This window comes from Rhinolophus sinicus, chromosome 15 (assembly GCF_057876585.1).
Source record: "Rhinolophus sinicus isolate RSI-liver-muscle chromosome 15, RSI-T2T, whole genome shotgun sequence".
NCBI classification, from domain to species: Eukaryota; Metazoa; Chordata; class Mammalia; order Chiroptera; family Rhinolophidae; genus Rhinolophus; species Rhinolophus sinicus.
The window spans coordinates 61521167-61541177 of NC_142515.1; the positions used below are offsets into that span (position 1 = coordinate 61521167).

The 20011-nt window shown below is 45.3% G+C and overlaps 2 protein-coding genes and 1 pseudogene across 3 annotated transcripts in view; 1 reads left to right on the top strand and 2 right to left on the bottom strand.

Annotated features, from left to right (window-relative positions):
• Positions 1-4457, bottom strand: part of WAPL (WAPL cohesin release factor) — an 80020-nt gene extending 75563 nt beyond the window's left edge. The window contains exons 1-2 of one of the 2 annotated variants that reach the window (XM_019716127.3): positions 3991-4457; positions 720-1240 (exon numbers count right to left, since the gene is read on the bottom strand). In XM_019716127.3, coding sequence (XP_019571686.2) covers positions 720-1218 — 499 coding nt within the window. In that variant the 5' untranslated portion in view covers positions 1219-1240; positions 3991-4457. The remainder of the gene's footprint in view (positions 1-719; positions 1241-3990) is intronic. The other variant, XM_019716128.3, reaches the window with a different exon arrangement.
• LOC141572846 (uncharacterized) lies at positions 3482-7452 on the top strand. The gene is made up of 4 exons (XM_074338697.1): positions 3482-3771; positions 3967-4061; positions 4163-4902; positions 5492-7452. The coding sequence occupies exons 1-3, from the start codon at positions 3482-3484 to the stop codon at positions 4690-4692; spliced, it is 915 nt and encodes a 304-aa protein (XP_074194798.1). The 3' UTR covers positions 4693-4902; positions 5492-7452.
• Positions 7453-18696: 11244 nt separating this feature from the next.
• Positions 18697-19361, bottom strand: LOC109437138 (small ribosomal subunit protein eS10 pseudogene; annotated as a pseudogene).
• Positions 19362-20011: the final 650 nt, after the last annotated feature.

The following is a 20011-nucleotide window of genomic DNA, read 5'->3' on the forward strand; positions in this document are numbered from 1 at the left end:
TGCCATAGCCAATCTTAGCTCTTCAGTCTTTTAGTTAATTGCATGCTTACCATTTTTATAAGTCTCAAATCCTTTACAAAAGGAGGGGTACAACTGATAAAATATATTGTTTTAGGAATGAACACTAGATGCCAGATTTACAAATTAACATTTTAAAAATACAACTGGTTCTGTGGATTAAAATCTATTAATACAAGTGGCTGACGGCGCCAAACAGACTACAAACTAATCTCAATTTGCAATGAAGTTCAATTCTTCAATGTTTGCACTCAATACCTCCTTAATCTTTCTAAACTAGTTTTGGAAGAAAGCCTAACACTCCTAAACCTAATCCTCATTGTAAATGCTCATCTCATTTTCATTATCAGTAACCATCCAAATCCCCCTGAGTAACAGAAATGAGATACTGTGTAATCCTAACACAACAAAGAGATGTTTCTTATTGGAATTGAAGTTAGGGATTTATGAAAGACTGTTCCCAAATGTACCATGAGTTAATAGTCTGGAAACATTATTATCCATGTTGTTTAAGTAAAATTTCAATCCCCAATTGGTTTCTTTAAAGTTCTTAAATCTTTCTACAAAGTTATCTATGGCTCTCATTAATCATAAATGCAGAAAGAAAACCCGAGAAGTATATTTTACAATTTACATCATTTAACTAAATGGCTTATACAAAGAGCTCTTTTGGTTCAAAATTTAAGAAAATCAAAGCTTACCTGAAGTCGTTAATTTAGCACAGCTACTTTTGCTTGTATCATCTTCTAAGATTCGGTTTGTGCTCTTTTCTTTCTCAAGCAAAGTATCCTCCAAATGTAAGCATTTATCAGAAACAACACTGTCTTCACCCACTGCATGACTAATTTTGCTATTAGCTTCAAGTATAGAAGTGACGTCTTCCAGCTGAGCAGCTTCACTAGTTTCTGAATAAGAGGAACCCTTTCCCTGGGCTAAATTCTTTGAAGAAACTGGTAGAGACTCATCATCACTATCAAATCCAAAAGGATCACCAGTATCTTCTTCTTCTACCTTAGGTTTCTTCGGAATTTCTTGGATATCTGGTTTGAAATTGGGCCTCTTCTGCCCTAATTTAGCCATAAATGTGGTCTCTCCCCATTTTGTGCTAAGGGTGGTCCGTTTGTTGGAAAAGACTTCATCAAATTTTGAACTGCCATTTCCTCCTTTCCTACTGTATGTTTTCCCAAATCTGGATGTCATTTTGACACCTGTTTCATATTCTCTGTGGAAAAAAAATGTAAAAACAATATATAATCACCACATACTTAAGTGTTAACACTGAATATAAAAATAAGAACTCAGGGAGTCTCCCCATGTGGCTTTTCAACATTCAAGACACAAATCTTTAAAATTGTGAAATAAATATGGGGAGGGTGTATACAGAGAGGGGCTCATTTTTTACTCTATACCCTTCCATATGTCACTTTTTAAACAATGAGCATATATTCATATGCTGCTTACAAAGTAAGACTAACCAACTCCTAATACAGCATATACAATACCAACTTATAGTGGAACATCACGTTTTTAATGTTTCAAACGAAGCTACTTACTATTCTCATAAACATCACTTTTATGTTTAAAAATAATCTTAATAGGGTAATCAATCCCTAATGTAAAAAATCTTAAGCACAAAGTATTCACATTTTGCAGGATCTCAGAAATATCAAATTAATTGTCAAAATTTAATTCTTTGAAATTTCAGAGCACTTATTAATGGGGGCTTGGAAAAACTGTGCTATTACCTCATGCATTAGAACCTGCAGCTTTTAACCCTACCTTAAAGATTCTGATTCTTGGTCTAATGTAATTTGAAGTGTGATTTGAAAAACATTCCTTAGTTGATCATCTCCCTAGCACAAGAAACCATTTAATCTACCTTCCTTGTCCCTATAGTACTGTACTCATTTGCTGAATTACATTTTCTGGAGCTGTTGAACTCCAGCATATTACAGTGGTACATGGATTACTAAAATAAGCAACAGAAACATTTAACTTTATTTTCCTCTCTACTTCATAAAAGATTCATCTGCTTTATCTACATATTAATAACAAATACTAGGACAAAAAAATTATCAGGACAAAAATCAAGAGTCAAACATTTTTAAAAACTAATTACAGCACTTTTTAAACACTATCAATTCGTATCCATTTCTTACACTTTGACCTTCTAAAGTTTAAATATCAATATATTAAAAGTAACTAGAAAAAACAAACAACTGCCTAGGGGCTTGAAAAAATCTTCATACTTTGAAATTTACAATACAAAATAACTGGAGTAATAATTGACTTACACATTTGAACGTTTTGATTTATAAATGTTTTCCCTTTATTAACTTAAATTCTTGCAATCTATAGTGAATCACTATAAATTTAGATTTATGTATATTCAGTAGAACATTTCCCCCCCTCATGTTTGGTTAGAAGCCAATTCTAATTTGACAAAATAATTTAGTCATCATACACATGTGCATTAAGAGTTCGTAGTTTGTTTGAAGACCATTTAACATGTCACAAAACATTTTCCTAAGGGAGATCTATTTCCCCTTCTACTGTAGATTTACACTAAGAATCTTATTATTTCTTAAGTATAACTTAAACAAAACAAAGCTACAAAATAAAGTGATTTCGTTTCATTTCTCTAAGAATGTAAAGCCCTGATCTATGGATCTACATTTACATACACCAACAAAAGTGGGACGATTTGGACACACTTACACCGTAATGACCTAAAAATGCTGACTAAATGCCAAACCAAAAATCTAGACTTGAGCTCCTTTAGGCCCACATCAGAAAAACTCATTGCAAAACGGTCCTAGAACCACAAAGCATTCACTGTTCCAAGTTGGAAGTCTGCAGGTGAATATTTGGTATTACGAAGTTAATTATTTTAAATGATAACAAAATCATGCTTGTTTTTTAAGAATTCATATCTTTTACAAATATATGCTGAAATACTGATGAAATAATGCCAACGATTCTCTAACTTCAAGGAGTGCCGAATGTAAAGCATGGAAACGAGAAAAATTTAGTGAAGTTAGTAACTGTTCAACCTAAGATGAGTACATACATGGGAGTTCATTACATAACATCCCCTTACTTTTGATTTCCTTTAGTTTTCTATAATGCTTTTTTTTAAAAGTCACTAGACAGATTAGTGTGATGGCATTATCTAAGCCTAGAGTGTCAAGTACGTAAAAATTCAGAAATAAGTGTGGACATACTTGACATTACAAGAATATTTCAAGTACATAAGGCTATTTTGCTCAGGCTTCCCCTTCCAAAGACTATCATACTAACTATGAAGGAAAGAATGATTTAACATTAAGTCTTTTCGATCGCTGGGCCTTTTCGTTAGCCCAAAGCCAGGTCGAATTTTCAGGGAAGTGCAATGGGATAAAAAGTCCTCACACTTTAACCCCCGTCCAAATCTAGAATCTTTCGGCTCCCCAAGGGCTTAGGAATGAAAGCCGGAATAGACAAAATTAACCACCCAGAAATCCTCACCTGCGGGCGGTCTGTGCGCCAAGGGGTGTCGGGAGAAGCGGCCCCCCTATGGCTGGAAGCTCACGCAACTTTTCTCCTCCCCGCCCCCACCGCCCAGGAAAGGGATGTTGCTTCCGACGCCCCGGAAGCCTCTGCCACCGAATCCCCAGGGCAGTGTAAGGCCTCGGAGACGGCCAGGGGCGGAGGAAAAGACGGCCAAGGATTCGGGGCTGAAACGAACACACTCGACCGCGCTTGGGGAGGAAAGTAAATCAGCAGCCTCCCAAAAAGAACTCAAAAAAAGGACAAATAAAAGAGGGGGGAAAAAAAAAAAAGAGTTCTTCAGGTCGTTCCGCTGCCCAACTTCCTTAGAGGCCGGGTAGGTGAGATAGCGAGACTTCTTCCATCATCCCCTGCCAGACCCCTGCCTCCCCCACTCTCACTGGCTTGCTCCGGGCCTAGGCAGCCGCCCGAGACCTCACTTACCCTCGGCGCCTGGCGGGTGCTTTGGCCTCGGGCCGCCTCCGCCTCTCCCGCCCCCAAAGGCCCACGGGCGGGTGCCGGAGTCCCGCGCAGGAGGACAGAGCCGGCTAGTGCGCAAAGAGACGCAAGGGGCACCGCCACGGTCAGAACCCGCGACTCCGATCGCGGTAAATAGGAACCCAGTGGAAGCGGGGGGAGGAGCGGCGGCACCGCAACTTCCCTCCCCGCCTTGAGCGCCACCAGCCGGGCCTGGGCCTAGGCCTCCCTGGCCACCGGAGCCGGTACTGGAGTCCGCTACGTGCCCCCGCTGGGCCGCCGCCGCCTCCTGCGCCGCCGCTTCCGCCGGTGAATGGTCAGCGCTGGAGTTTGAAGAGGGCCCTGAACCATCTCAACGCCATTTGCGCTCCCGGCCCCCACCTCCTTCCTCCAACAGCCGCTCGCTCCGTCACTCCGCTTCCCACAGGCCCCGCGCGGCCGCCCGACCCCGCAGCCAATCGCGCGGCCGCTTACTCAAACCGCCGCGCAGGCGCCGCGCCCCGCATGCTCCGGCGCCCGCCATTGGCCCGGCCGCGGGGCCCGACGGGAGTTGTAGTCCCGGTCCGCGAGGTCGCGGGTGCTGAGAGTCCCGAGCGGGAGCGGGAGAGGGTTATAGCGGCTCCCGCGGCCTTGGCTTCCCCAGGCTCGAGAGCCAGCTTCAGCTCCTGACCCCGCTGGGAGACGCAGGTGTCGCGGGGGAGGGTCGGGGGCGCAGTGCAGGCAGCTGTGTCAATCGTTTCCCCTCCAGGGAACCGCCGGTGTCTGGGGACGGTGGGTTGTGCAGCTGCGCCGGGCCTGTTGGAACCGCCTTCCCGGAGCGGGGAACTCGCGGCTCGGAGCCGCCCTCGACCCGGCCTGGCCGGTGCTGGCTCGGCGCAGGTAACGACAGCGGGAACGGGGAGGCCCGGGGCGCTGGATACCCGACTGCCGCAGTCACGAGAGATGAGGGCCGCGGCTCTTTAATGCCACCCCTCCAACCCACCGACCCTTAACCTTCGTAGTTCTCCCTCCGTCTGCCCTGCACCCGTTAAAAGTGACCGAAAATATTGATGTCATTGAGAAATTATCGTTAACCTTGTTGGGTGTGATAACGGCAATGTGGTTACGTTTAAAAAAAAAAAAAAAGATATTCTAAAGTTTTTACAAAATAATGTGATGTCTGGGATTTACTTTAACTCCTATAAAAACTAAAGGAGAAAGAATCAAACAAGCCAGCGGGATGCGTACACATGGGCGCATTATTTCAGTCTCTGTTACTTGTATATCTGAAATTTTCCATAATAAAAAGTTTGAAGAAATCAACCAGTGATTGCCCCTGGGGAGGACAGGGAGGTGGGAGATAATGGGAGGAGTTTTCATTTTTCATTGTACACTATTTTGTGCCATTTAAGGTTTTTTCGGGTCAATGTATTACCTTTTCAAAAAAGGAGAATGTTTGGAGGGGTTAATTTTATTTTCCTTTTTTAAGGCTGCAGTGGGAAAACGGCGTTGTAAAGAGGAGCGCGATCGGCATCTCCCTAAAGAGGTGCATGACTCATCGGGCTTCGATGGCCCTGTTTGGTGGGCGGTTAATGGCGATCCACCGGGGAAATTAGAAAACTACTGATTGCTTTCAGTGAAAAGCCCGCCCCTTTTTACACAAATGGATTATTTGCTTTGAAGGCACCCAGAAGTTACCAAGCTCCTCCAAAAAGTCCGAATAAAGAAAAAATAGTTAAGACATCCTGCAGCCCTTCCCAATAGGAATTTAAGGCGGATCTTAGTGTGGTTGAATTGTTTTACTTTAGCGCCACTGCTTGCAAAATTAATATTCTGACATTTACAATTTCCCAAATACTCTATCGGTACTTTCTTTGATTCAAAATAAATCAACTCTTAAGTAGCTGATATGAATGGAAGTTATAACAGATCTGTGTATTCCACTGGAGGTGGTGTGCACATAACTGTTTTATTTGGGTCAGTTTTGTCTTTTTGTAAAATCAGCATAGGATCTTGTTTTATCAGTTTGTTTGAAGATTGCAGGCAGAGGTGCAAGCTGCTCTTACTATAATTATTTAAATGACACAGTGGTGGGTGCTAATTAAGGAATAATTATCATCAGAGGCAAAAGCTAAGATCAAAAAGCCAAAAGTGGTGGAGAGACAATTTCAAGATCTTCCTGTAGAAGAGTGCTGTGAACCCTCCAGGACCAAAGGATGGATTCATTGTGCCCTGGCATGGCTAGTGCTGGGTACAGGGCTGGAACAGTGACTGCACTAAGCCAAAGTGGAAGAGGTTTTTTTTAAATAGAAATAGACAATCTGTGGAGCCCCCTTTTTGTTGGGTAGTTGTATAAAGTAATGGAATTTAGTAGTGTTAGATTCTTGCCAATTAGCAGCATAGGTTTGACCTGGGAGCTTGTTGGGAATGTGGCACCCCTACCCCACCCCAACGCCACAGAATCAGAATGTGCACTCTCAGAGGATTCCCCCAGGTGATTAGTCCACACTTTAAGGGTTGACAAGCACTGATCTGAAGTATATGTAGCATTTGTCAGCAACCTGATAGTTTTCATTTGGATGAGAGGGGAAAAGGAGAGCCTTAAGAACCACTATGCATCAGGTGTGATGCCAGGCCCTTCTGGAAAGCTTCGTTTTGCATCCTTGCCTGTTGTTCATATTTTACAGGTGAGGAAATGGAGAGGTCGGCATTCGCTCAACTAATGAGGGAATCAAACTTTTTCTTAAACATTGGATTTCCATTATTGTAGATATTCTTGAATCTGGGAGAAAAATGGTACATGCTTTGAAAAGTAAAACATTGTGTGTTAAAATATATGGAAGCTGAGTATGTGAATACTGAGCAGAGCTGTGGTAGGCCTCCCACCCTCCTGTGCCCCACACCCAAAACAGGTGGAGGGCCTGCCTACTCTAGAGTCCCTTTTGGAGGAAGTCCAGACCCTGGGCCTGCAGGCTGTACCATCCTCTTTACCCTTTACTTCTTTGGTTCCAGTGTGGCCAAGCAAAGGCCCCAAAGAGCCCACCCCATTCCCTTGCCATGGCCCTGAGTTCCACATCAGAGTGAGCGAACTGGACTCCAGATGGATAACACATAGGCAAATAGCTTTTTGCTTTATTTTTATTTTATTGCTTTTGTTTTCTTAGTTCTCTCAGTTTATACTCTACCACCTAGATTGGTTCTCTTCACCTCATTCGAACATTCGAATCAGCTTCACATACACACATACACCAGGTATCCAGTGCAAGCTCTCAGATGTCTGATATTTTTCCCCTTTAAATATCACACCGGAAACTGAAATCCTGGGTCTGAGCCAAGCTTGTACCCTCTGACACTAGGCTGTCCTCCTGTATGCTGCCTGCAAGAGGGAAGATTCCCATGACCCTGAGTTCCACTCAGGTGGACTCATGCTTTGCGTTAGCTGAAAAAAAATCCTGCAAAGAAAACTAATAGAAATATGTTATTGCCATTACTGTGACTTTGTTCTAGCACACCCATGGAAACTGTCAGAACTGGAATTACTAATTAGAGCTGATTAGTCTTTTACTGATAATGTGTAGTAAAATATATTACCACTTATAAAATTCAGTTCAGAGAACTAAAAGTCAGAAATTACCACATTGGCCACAGAAAATCTTTCCTTGTCATAGGTTGTGGAGTAAAGTTACAAATCATACACGGGACCCTGTAGTGGTTGTGTTAGAACACCCTACAAGATGTGAGCCAGGCCCTGGCCTTTCCTCTCTGACACTCCCCAACTCTTTGCTCTGCGCAGACTGGGCAGGTGTGACTATTCAATTAACCTCCCCCTGACCAGCCTATTTTAAATTGTAATACCCACCACTCCCAAATGCTCACTAATCCTACTTTATTTTTCTCCAGGGCATTTATCTGGAGAAAAAAAATTATCAGGGCATTTATCGGTGACTTGAAACTTAACAATAGTTTCATATAACCTGTGGCTCCATAAATTGTTGATGGTCTTCCCAATGGAGAGGGGCGTGCTTTCTGGAATTACCTTTTGTTTTTGCTTTGGATCAGTTTTTATCTTGAGCACTGAGAAAATGAATACTACTATAATCCCAATTACCTTGTTTTCCAGGATAATTGGAATATGTTCTCCAGAGATGGTGATACCCTTTGGGAAATAAACTGCTGTCTAGGTAGTTCAAAGACAAAGCTAGGGAAATTCCCTGGGGACATGTTGCCTGACCAGGATTGGTACCCAGCAACCTCTAAAGGTCTGGCTACCTGACTTTTATCTTGAAACAGCCCTCTTCACCCCAGGTTTTTCACCCTTTTCCCCCAAAAAACAATAACCCTCCTGGGGCTTCCCATCACCAAAACTAAAATCCAGAATCCCTATCGTGGCCTACAAGGTCCTGCATGATCTGGTCCCTGATTGCTCCGATCCCTTCCCACAATGCCAAGCCTGCCTCGGTCTACTGCTAGAACCTGCCAAACCAGCTCCTGCCTCAGGGCCTTTGTAGGTGATGCTCCCTCCACTAGTCCTGCAGATGTGAGTATGCACATGACACGCTCCCTCACCTCTCAGGTCTTCACTCTAGTGTCTCAGCAGTGCCTACCCTGACCGTGCTACTTAAGTTCAGCTCCTTACCTCGCCATCCCAGCCTTCGTAGCTCCTTTCCCTGTCGTCTTTATAGAAGTCATCTGTGTTTTACGTATTGCTTATTTGTTTTCTTCCACTCTAATGTAAACACTATGAGGACAGGGATGGTTGGCTTTTGTTCACTATTATATGCCCAGCACATCTAGAATAATGCCTTGCACACAGAAAGTGTGCCATAAATACTTGTTGACCGAAAACCTCATAAACTGTGTCCAATTCTTCTATATCTTTACTAAGATATACTAATGTGTTTTGTGTACTTGACCTACCAACAATTGCAAAAGGTACATTGAAACCTCCCACTCTAAAAGTAATTTTGTCAATTTCTCCCTGTAGTTCTATTTTTGTTTTTATATTCTCAGGATAATTTATAGGGTACATATAAGTGTAGACTTTATAACTTCCTTGTGGAATTGATAGCTTTTCAAGGAATATGGGAGATTAGTTGTGAAAACTGCCTGAATTTCCATCCGTCCCTTGTATGCACACCTTTTGCAATGTGACTTTGCAGCTCCTCCCAGGATCTGGGCTGGCCTTGTAACTTGTGTTGGCCAAAAGAATGTGGCAGAAATGATATATGAGTAGTTCTGAGCCTGGGCCTTAAGAATCCTTGAACACTTCCACATTTTCTCTTGGATCCCTGCCTCCATGAGAACAGGCCTGGGCTAGCCGGCTGGAGGATGAGAAGCCACATGGAAAAGAGGTGAGGTCATCTGCCACCAGTCAGCCAGCCCCCAAACATAGAAGGCCCGCCAGGATCAGCATAGCCACATGGACCTGACCTGCAGCCACCCACAGATGCACGTCTGAGCCCACCTGGGACCAGAAGAACTGCCCAGCTGACTTGTAGACTCATGAGCAATAATAACTAGTTATTAAGTTAAGCCTCTGAATTTTGGAGTGGTTTGTTCTACAGCATTATTGTGGCAATAGGTAATTGATGGTTAATGCCTCCGCATTTGGATCTGAGCCTTAGAAAGGCTTTCCCGACTGTAGGCAATCTAAACCCGCTTCCCAGTCTGTGTGTAATTCTGGTGCATTATTTTCTCAATAACACTTACCATTCTCTGAAATGAATTTACTTCTTTATTTGTCTCCCAGCCTAGACTGTCAAGTATGTGAGGACAGAGACCTTGTTTGTTCTGATCCTTGCTCTGTCCCCCCAGTACTGCACTGCCCAGCTGTGTGTGTCCACTGAGCATTGGAAACATGGCTAGTCCACCTTGAGATGTGCTGAAAATATAAAATACAAACGATTTCAAAGGCATAGTACCTCAATTTTTATACTAATTAAATGTTGATAATATTTTGAATATGTTAAGTAGAATACTTTTATGTTATTAAAGTTAATTTCATCTCGACCTTTTTAATGTGGCTACTAGAAAAAGTAAATTTGTGACTTACATTATATTTCTATGGGAGAGTACAGATACAGGATTCAGTAAATATTTATTGACAGAAAATATAAAATAGACTTACCAAAAGAAATGAGCTATCAAGCCACAGAAAGACATGGAAGAATCGTAAATGCATACGTATTACTAAAGAGACACAATCCAGTCTGGAAAGGCTACATACTATATGGTTCCAGCTGTATGAGGCTCTGGAAAAAACAACACTATGGAGATCTGTGGTTGCCAGGGATTCATGGAGAGGGAGGAGGAAAGTGGGATAGTGAAGCGCCAAGAATTTTTAGATTGGTGAAGTGGTTCTGTATGATACGGTAATGCTGGGTCCGTAATATGCATTTTCAAAACTCAGAGAACTGTACAACACAGAGAGTGAACCCTAATGTAAATTATGGACCATAATAATGTATCAATATTGGTTTATTAATTGAAACAAATATACCCCACTAATGCTAGACGTTAATAGTAAGATATGGGAGTGGGAAGGGAGGCATATGGGAGCTCTCTGTACTATACGCTCAATTTTTCTATGAAAACTATTCTAAAAATGTATTTTAAAAATAAATCTACTCTTGTACAACCACCAGAGTGGTATTTCTAAAACAAATAAACTGCTTCCCTCTTGTGAAAAAACCTTGGTGGCTCACCCCACCTCCCAGAAATAAGTTTATATTAGTTGGTATTTGCACGGGCATTTACAGCTATTTGCCACCCTACCACCTCAAGGATCTCAAACTGCCATTGCAGGACACATACAGTCCCCTCTATCTGGACCATCTTCCCTCTCCACTTGTGGAACCTTATGTGTCACACACTGTCACATATAAGTTAATCATCCTCTCTTCTTATTTCCATAGGTTCTAAATTAAAAGTCAGTACAGAAAACCAAGCATATGGTGTTTTGATCATATTAACATTGTGTGCCTCTAGTAAATTTGGGAGATGGATAATGAGTTTATATATTAATTTTGGAAATGTCAAAAAAGAATTCTGACAACTGTGAGCAGGCTAGGGGTTAATATTCTTGAGATGGAAACAGTGGAAGCAGAACAAGGCTATTGAATGTCTGAAGATCTGCTTGGGCTTACCTCCTATGCAGGAGCCAGTGGGATACCCTGCTGGAAGCAAGATCCATCCCAGCAGCGAGGTGGTGTTAGCTGACTGCCTCCCTCCCCCATAGAAGAGAGGCCTCTGGGCTGTCACCTGCTCTGAAAGCCAATCTGCCTCTGACTGCTGCTCACCCAAACCAGGATGCCAGGGCGATTCAGTTTCAGGTATTTCGCTTCCAGGGCAGATGACAGTGTGGCAGTGACATTACACTCTCTCCCATCTTATAGTGAAGCCTCAGGACAGCATGCATTAACACAGGTGAGCAGGCATCCAGGTGCTGAGTTTACAGTGTGGATTGCCCTACACCTCCTCCCTTTCAGGGTTGTTGTATTATCCTACCACTTTGCTGATGGGAAACTTAAGGAACACTGAAAAAAGATAAAAGACTTGCCCAAGATCACCCAGCTACTTAGAAGGTGTCTGTCTTTCCAAGGATGACAGGCATGAAACGTGCTATCCTGGGCCCTACATATCGTGCCAGGTAGAGAAACCTCATCCTTCTGTTGTCCTTTCAAGCCAGAGGTCCAGGCCTGCCCGGAGGAAAGAGGATCTAGTTGAGACCTTGTGGGTGTTTAGAAGAAGAGACCAGGTTGGGGAAGTCAGGAATGGTCTTGTACCTGCGAAAAGGTATAGCAGACCTGGGCGATAATGTATCTGTGAGATCCAAGGGTAGAGAGACAGATGTGTACAAAGCTAGGCTTATTCACCAATTCGAGGCCACAGCACCTTGTCTTAAGTAGGTGATATACAATATCTTCTTGCCCTGCCCGTTGGGTCCTCTGACAGTACACACGCTATCACTGAGTTGCGTGGCGGTTCCTATACTATAAGCTGTTCTTCCTCTCCTGTGTGTCAACTGGCTCAGGGCAGCCACAAACCGCCCTTGGGGCAGAGAAATGGAAGGAATTGGATTTCTAAGAAATGCTTGTGAATAACCTGGGCTGGGATTTCTTTGGGTGACCAACTCCAGCTTTTGGGTGCCTAGGAGGGCCCCTCAGCAAGCCCCGTACCACCCTCTATATATGGCAGTCTGGTCCATAGTTTGGGCAGTTTGGACAGCTCTGAAGATTCCCTGGGCTGAGGGGCCTCTCCCAGGAGAGTTAGAAAGAATTCTGTCCTTTGTGTGACTTGCTACATTATGTATGAGTGTTGTTGGCTCCCATAGTTGAAAAATGATCATTCCTGTATTGGGTTTTCCCAGCTTGAGGCAAAAGCTTTTGGAAGACGGGACAGCGCCTGCTTGGAGGATTTAGTGGATTAAAGAAACTTCAAGTTGGAGAATTGTGCAGGCCTGGCAGTGTTTCAGGACACGATGGTGTGTCCTGGTGACCGCTGCATCCCCTCCCTAGCATACACAAGTCCTGGGCCCCTGTTGTCATACAACTGGGACCGTAAACAGCGGGGGCCTGCGCCCACGAGGGTGGATGGAGAACAGATGATGTACCCTTTCTAAAAAGAAGCGAGTGGATGACTTCCGACTCATTACAGGTGAATCCATGTGAAGGGCTTTGAACGGAGCCTGGCGGAGTGTCAGCGCTCCCAAAGTGTTCTCAAGTACTATTATCATTACTAGCAGCTGGGCTGGGCATGGAATCCGGCTTGATAATATTTTGGCAATAACCCGACAAGCTATCGAATGTGGGCAGGGAAACGCAAGCCAAGACTTTTCAAAAACACCCGCTGTGACATCCCTCTGTGTCTTCTCCGGGCGTGGTGGCGGGGCGTGTTAGATTCAGGCGTACCGGCCAGCCTCCCCAAGCTCAGGAGATCTGAAGACCCCAGGAGATCTAAAGTCCTAGCCGCCACTCAGCAGAGAGGCGGGTTGGACTCCAGCAGATCAGGACCTGGGCGGGGCCTGGGCTTGGCTCCGCCCCCCCGCGCCCCCCCCCCCCGCCCTCCACCTGTGACCTGGTTTCCTCTGCCAGCGGGGGAGACAGGCGGCACAGCGTGGGCCCTCAGCCTGGAGGGTGTAACTAAGGGTCTGTTGATAGGTAAAACTTTTCCAACTCCAGGAATCGGTGTACAAAGGCGTCTTTTTAAAACGAGTGGCTGGGGCTGTGTAATAATTTACCCGAGTTTGCGTACGTACCACCTGCCTCTTTTGGACCAACAAATGTTTACCCGGTTCCCACCCCAGCCAAATAAATGCGGGTTTTGGTTTGTTTATTAATCCCAGAGGCTTCAGTCAGATCCAGGTCAAGAGAGGAGCTTCAGAACATTAACATTTCAAAAGACTGCTCTCTGGAGTTGGGAATGGGGCGGAGTGGGTGCGGGGTACCTCCGGCTGCTTCTACCGCCCGGCTTCACTTTGCCCCCGGGGCAAGACCCTGCATTTAAAAGACCCAAGGCGCCGCTTGTGGCCTCCTTTGTTGTGCTGATGACCTCGCGGCCACTTTCTGGGCTGATCGATGGCCCCACCGCTACGCGGGGCTGAAAGGCAGCGTCCCGGGAAGCGGATGCAGGGCGAAGAGTGAAGGCCGATCCTGGGGCTTCCCGCCCGGCGGGGAGGACGAGGTGACTGGCTTCCACCGAGAGCACGGACTGTGCGGTCGGTTGTTCGGAAGCCGCTGGGGACCGACAAGCGGCGGCGGGATTGGCCTGTCCACCCCCATCAGGGCTTTGATCTCCTTATCTGAGGCTTTTGGGTTCGAAAGTGCTTAGCAGCGACCAGCACTGCGCCAGCCTGGACGAGGTGGACGCCCTGCACCTCCATGCCTCCCGCCTGCTGTGTCCCATGGAGCCAATGTAGCCGGAGAAAAGAAACGTGGGCGCGAACCCGCCAAGGGGAGCGGGCCTAGTGGCGCGTCACCGGCTGCAGTGCCCAACCAAGCCACCAGCCTTGCTCTCCCGCGCTCCGCCGCCAGATGCAAGGTTCCAGCGCATCTTTGCTGCATCCGACACTCACGTCTGCATTGCTTCTTCGGCCCTACTGTAACCAATCGACACAGCACCCAGAAGCCTCCCGGCCCTTGGCCTCTTCTCCGCCCCCAAACCCTTCGGTGATCCCTAATAGTACCGTACGAAGTTGTATCGCAGTTATAATTAGCTGTGCGCACTCTCGGCTTCCCTCCGGACCGGGTTTCCCCTGGAGAATGAATGTTTTTGCATACAGGGACTCTCGTACTCAACTCAGGCTGTGCACCCTTTTCTGTGGAATCACGGCGATACCTCCAAGAGTACCCCTGGGATTGTGAAAAGGGAATGAATGGGGTGTCAGTTTGGGTAAAATGAGGACAATTGTACCAGTCCCCGCCCCCCCCAAAGGGTTTTAGGAGGCACCAGTGAGTTAAGGGCCGTGCTACTTCAGGCTGTCTTGATAAACTGTAAGGCCCATCCCTAGCAGCTTTGAGTTTTATCTCGCTCTGTCCAGAAGCCCCAGTGAGTTGCCTGACGTTACAGCGACTCCCTGGGAGTCTCAACCTTTGAGAGAAGGATACCTCCTGTTTGTTTACTCTGTGCCTATAAAAGTGCACGCAGTTTCCCAATTTTGCACCGGGTTTCAAGCTCCAGGCTATGAAATATGACCAGGCCCAGGTATAAGGATTCTGTTCTAGGCCCTTCCCAGACTCCACTTCCAGCTTATCCTCTTTTCTGCTGCCAAGCTGGCCTTCTTGTTATCCCGCAGCAGGTACCTCAGTGTTTTTGTTAGCAGTGAGCTGCCTACTGAAATGCTCTCCCCCTTGAAGTTCTCTGTCTCCTCCCTCCCCTGGAGCCAGGGGTCATCACCTCACAATAGCTACTGCCACTGGCTGAACCTTCTGACACGGAGCCCACTGCCTCCATTGGGTTTCTCTCAGTCTCATGACTGACTGGGACAGGGCTTTTACTTAGCTTTTCTTTGTCCCCTCCCCACCTGTTGGCCCAGCCCCCTCTCAGAATCTATTGGGTTGCCTTGTTGGCTGGAGGACCCCTTTGATGACTTCACCCCCCAGGCAAACTCCCAAACACTGCTTTTGAGTGGAGATGCCACCAACGATGGTTCAGAAATCCCCGGATGAATCCTTAGGCTGCAGAAACTTCGCAGAACTCCTCCGCCTAAAACAAGCAGGTCGGCTGTAGAACTGCTTTGGGACTTCCCAGATTGAGGGCTCTGCTCATGTTCTGTGGGCTGCTCTGAGCTCAGCAGATCGGGTCATGAGCAGGTGTGGATGGAGGACTGCTGTGGGCCAGGCAGTAGGTTAGGGGTAAGGTTACCTAGAGCATGGTGTCTAAAAGATGCAACCGCAGTGTCTGCTCTCAAGCAGCACTTCCTGAGCTACTCTCAAGGCTTAAAACTTCTTCAGCTCCTCCCTACTGCATTAGTTTCTCCTTCCTCTCCGCACCTTTACCTTCCTCTCTTTCAGCACCTACTACACTATCATTTGTTAGTTTTACCAGTGCCCACCAGAGCCAGGCTGGTACCCACCTGAAGGAAGGCCACCAAACAGGTGATGGTCAGGACAGCCTCCAAAATCTGGCTCCCAAAGGACAGGCAGGAAAGGGATCCCAAGGTTGGGCACATGCCAGTCTGGGGTCGTTGGACCTGGGGACTTGGGGCCTCTAACAGTTTTTTTTTGTGTTTTTTTTTTGGGTCATTTTTTATTTCTTTTTTTTAAAACAGGATATAAAAATTACACTTAGCTCTCATATCTGGGTTTCACATACGATTCTCTAATGGAAGTAACCCAGGCCCCTAGGAGAAATGGCTGAATCTAGGACTCCTGCAAGAAACTGTACAAGGCAATCCTGGAGCATCTTGTAGTGCCAGAAAGTAAGGAAGTACTGAAAAACAAACGGACAAACCCACACAATGCTGGGGGTATGTCAAAGAGACACAGAAGTCAACTGACAGAGCTCCCAATGGCTAAAGCTTGAGCAATGTGAGCTCATCGTGATTAGGATTCTGCTCTTCCAAGCCCCCTGGACAGCAATAGGAAACACACACACACACACAAATACACACACACACACACCTACCTACATACTTATCTATCCAACTACCTATCTTGAAAACTATGAGTTCACACTCACACCTGCAGTTCCCAATCCAACATCGCAGGATTTACGTTTCTTTCCTCCCTTTCCATATTTGTAACTCACTCTTCTGACAGTGAGAAAGCTGGCTCCAATTATTCTTCATAGGTTTCTTATATGATCAATGCTCTGTATGCAAACCGTCTTCCAACACTGTCCCCACCCCTCACACACAGATGTCTTCCTTAAACACACTTGCACTCAAACTTCCCATGCCAGTCTGTCTCTGCCACATGATGCCTTCTTCATCCTGCTGGGGCTCTGACAACCCATGCCAGGCTCCCGCTCTGTGTGTGTGCCCTTCTGATCCTGCTCAGGCTCCAAGACCCCACACCAGGCTGTCCCTTCATCTCTTCTGTAGTGGTTTGGAAATAAGTCTGCAAATTCTTTGATACTCTTCCCTTCAAAAGGTGAATACTCTTCCCTTGACTATGGACTGGATTTAGCAACTTACTTCTAATGAATAAAATATGATGGAAATAATGCCATATGACTTTCTAGGCTAGGTCTAGGCATAGCTTCTTCCTGGCTCAGTCTCAGGGGTCACTGGCTCTCAGGGAAGCCAGTTGCCATGTTGTGAGGACATTCAACAATCTTATGGAGGGTTCCATGTGTGGATAGGCCGACACGGAAAGAAATCAACTTACTAGCATTGACTTTCTAGACATGACGTGAGCCACCTCAGAAGCTGATCCCCAGCCTCAGCCAACCCTTCAGATGATTTCAGTCCTCAGCCGAGTCTGCTAGCCAAGGCCACAGATGTCACGGGACAGAGACAAGCCATCTCCGCTGTGCCCTGTCTGAATTCTTGACCCACAGAAACTGATAGTAAAAGATTATTGTTCTAACCTGCTAAGTTTGGGGGTAATTTCTTATGCTGCAAGATATCACTACCCCACTTTTATTACCCTGCTCAAGCTGTGACACCCTCGCTGACCTACTCCTCTGCAATGCTATCCTCCTTACCTTTCTCAGGCTCTGACACCTAAGCAAGGCCATCCTCCGGTGTAACTACCCTCCTCAGCCAACTCAGACTCTGATCTCCGTGCCAGGCAGCCTGCCTCCACAAATGCTTTCCTTGTCTAATTCCCCACGCTGTGCCTCCATAGCTCCTTCCTCTCCAGACACAAATGCCTTGCTTGCTCTGTCCTATCTAATGCCTTTAAGATTGAATTTTTCAGGAAGGTAAGGGAAGAGTAAAAATAAAAGGAACTGGAAGACAAACAAGAAGTTATCACCTTGTATTTATCAGTCTCTTTCCTTAAATGGTCCAGCAGAGTTCAAAGCAGTGGCAGAACCCATAGTCCTTAAATTCCTCATTTCCTAGATGATGTTTTTTGGTGGCAACCACTAGGTGCCCCAGAGCCTTGACTCCATGGATACTTCATTATGGAAAATTCTAAGCAATAGTTAAATCACTTATTTCATCACCACATGCCATGACTTGCAAGTTCCCATTCCTAAATAATTACTGTGTTAGTTATCTACTGGTGCATAACAAATTATAATTTAGGGACTTGAAACAACACATACTTATTAACTCACAGTGTCGATAGGTTAAGAATCTGGGTGCAGTTTATCTGTATCCTCTATGTCAGGGTCTCTCACACGTTAGCAATCAAGGTATCAGTCAAGGCTGTGATCTCATTTGAAGGCGTGACTGGGGAAGGATCCATGTTCAAGCTCATTCACATGGTTATTGACAGGATTCAGTTCCTTAAGAGGTTTTGGTCAGATATCACCCTGAGTTACTGGTCATTTGGACCTCCCCAACATGTCAGCTTGCTTCATTAAAGTGTGCAAACATAGAAGGCAATAGAGCAAGATGGAAGTCACAGTCTTTTGTAACCTAATTATGGAAGTCATATCCCATCACTTTTGTCATACTCTATTTGATGGAAGTAAGTCCAGGTTACACAATAGCCTGGTTACACAATAGCCTGAATAGCAGGAGGTGAGGACCTTTGGAAGCCATCTTAAATGCTTATCACACACACAGTTATCTTCAACCCTGTCTAGAGAAGATGACCACTCTCAGGTTCTCTCCATTTTCCTGGGAGTCTATTGCATGTACCTCACACCTCATAGGAACTGCTAGTCTATTCAGGGTTCTTCATTGCAAAATTAAAACCCAACTCTGGTTAACTTAAGCAAAAATTGTCTCTATAAAATTAAGCTGAGAACTCTAAAATGTTCTTAACATTCTCAAAAACTACCTTTAGGCTTGTAGTGAGCACTTCACATTGTTTTGAATGAGCGAGAGAATAAATGTATAAATGAATGAATTAACAAATTATCTGGTGGCATATCAGCTTCAGAAAACTCTTAGAAACTAGAGCTTAATACTATGAAGCTGGGGTTTTTTTTTTATGTTTTTTTTGTTTTGTTTTGTTTTATTTTGTTTTTTATTTTTATTTTCTCACCACAAGTTTATTCAACACCAAAATCGCTCCCAGTTTGCTGGGATCATTTTCTCTCCAAAGTTTTTTCAAACACTAATAATTGCCTCAACTTTACTGAGATTGTTGATCATGTCCCCCTGCCGTGGGACTTCCCCCCAACCAATCCAGTCTCACCCCGTTTATATTGACTTTTAAAACATTCCTGATCAGGCTACATTATGCAAAGACGGGCACACAAGATTCTTTTTTCGTCACAAGCTCATTCAATACCAAATAACCGCTCCCACTTTACTGGGTTGACCACGTCCGCGACCAAATCCGCCTCTAAACTGGAATTCCGTTGCTGACCCAGCCCCGGCCTCGGCTTTTTGTGGCACCAGGAGGCACAGCGCTCTGTCTGTAGGTGTCTGTCAGCTTCCCCTTGCGTGAGTCTTGCAGGTCGCTCGCCCTCCAGACCTATGGGCCTTGGCCTGCCCGTCTCAGGCCGGCTGCGGTGCAAAGTGGCCGGCACGATCTCCGGGGCAGGTGGAGGTAATCACGGAGATACTGGGTACCCTCGTTGGTAAGGTACCAGTAGAAATGTCTCCAGGCAAACTGTTCCTTCGCACAGCCTCGTGATTTGAGAGACTGCATGGCTTTCGTGACGTGAAGATTAGGCGCATTCTTGTCTGTCAGCTCAGGGTGTTTGGGCCTGTGAACATCCTTCTTGGCCGCCACCACCCCCTCCCTAAGAAGGAGCTCATAAACGGTAATCCGATTCTCCTTGGGCAGCAACATCGTTACGACTTCTGCGTCCCGGTCCGGAGCTGGAAAGCGGGTTTTTTGTTTTTGTTTTTGTTTTTGTTTAAAGCTGGATACCTATATTTACTCACTTGGAAAGTTATCCACAATGCATTACATGGTGAAAAAAAAAAAAAGCAAATTCTAGAATATGAACTTTTCTGAACAGTAACTCTAAGAAGTTACCAACTTTTAAAGTATCCAGGAGCAAAGTCTAGGACAAGCTCATGGTGGAGTTAAAAATAGGAAATTTGGAAAAATTTTTTGAGAGAATTAGAGAAGAGTAATGTCCCAGAACATATTGGACACCCCAAAGAGAATCAATAGTGGTGTCTCCACTACTTCTATGCAGAAGGAAGTTTATTAGTTTTCTATTGCTGTATTACACATCATCCCAAAAATTAGTGATGTAAAACAATGGAAATTATTATTATTATTATTATTATTATTATTATTATTATCACCACTCTCCATTCCTGTAGTTGATTCACTACAGTTGCACAGTTCTCGATGGGATATCTCATGCAGTTGTTGTCAAATTGAAGGCTTTCTCACAGCCAGAACCTCAGCTGGGGTTTCAGCTGTATTGCCCATAGGTGGCTTCTCCAGGTGGCCCATGTCTCCTCACAGCATGGCTCTGGGTTTCA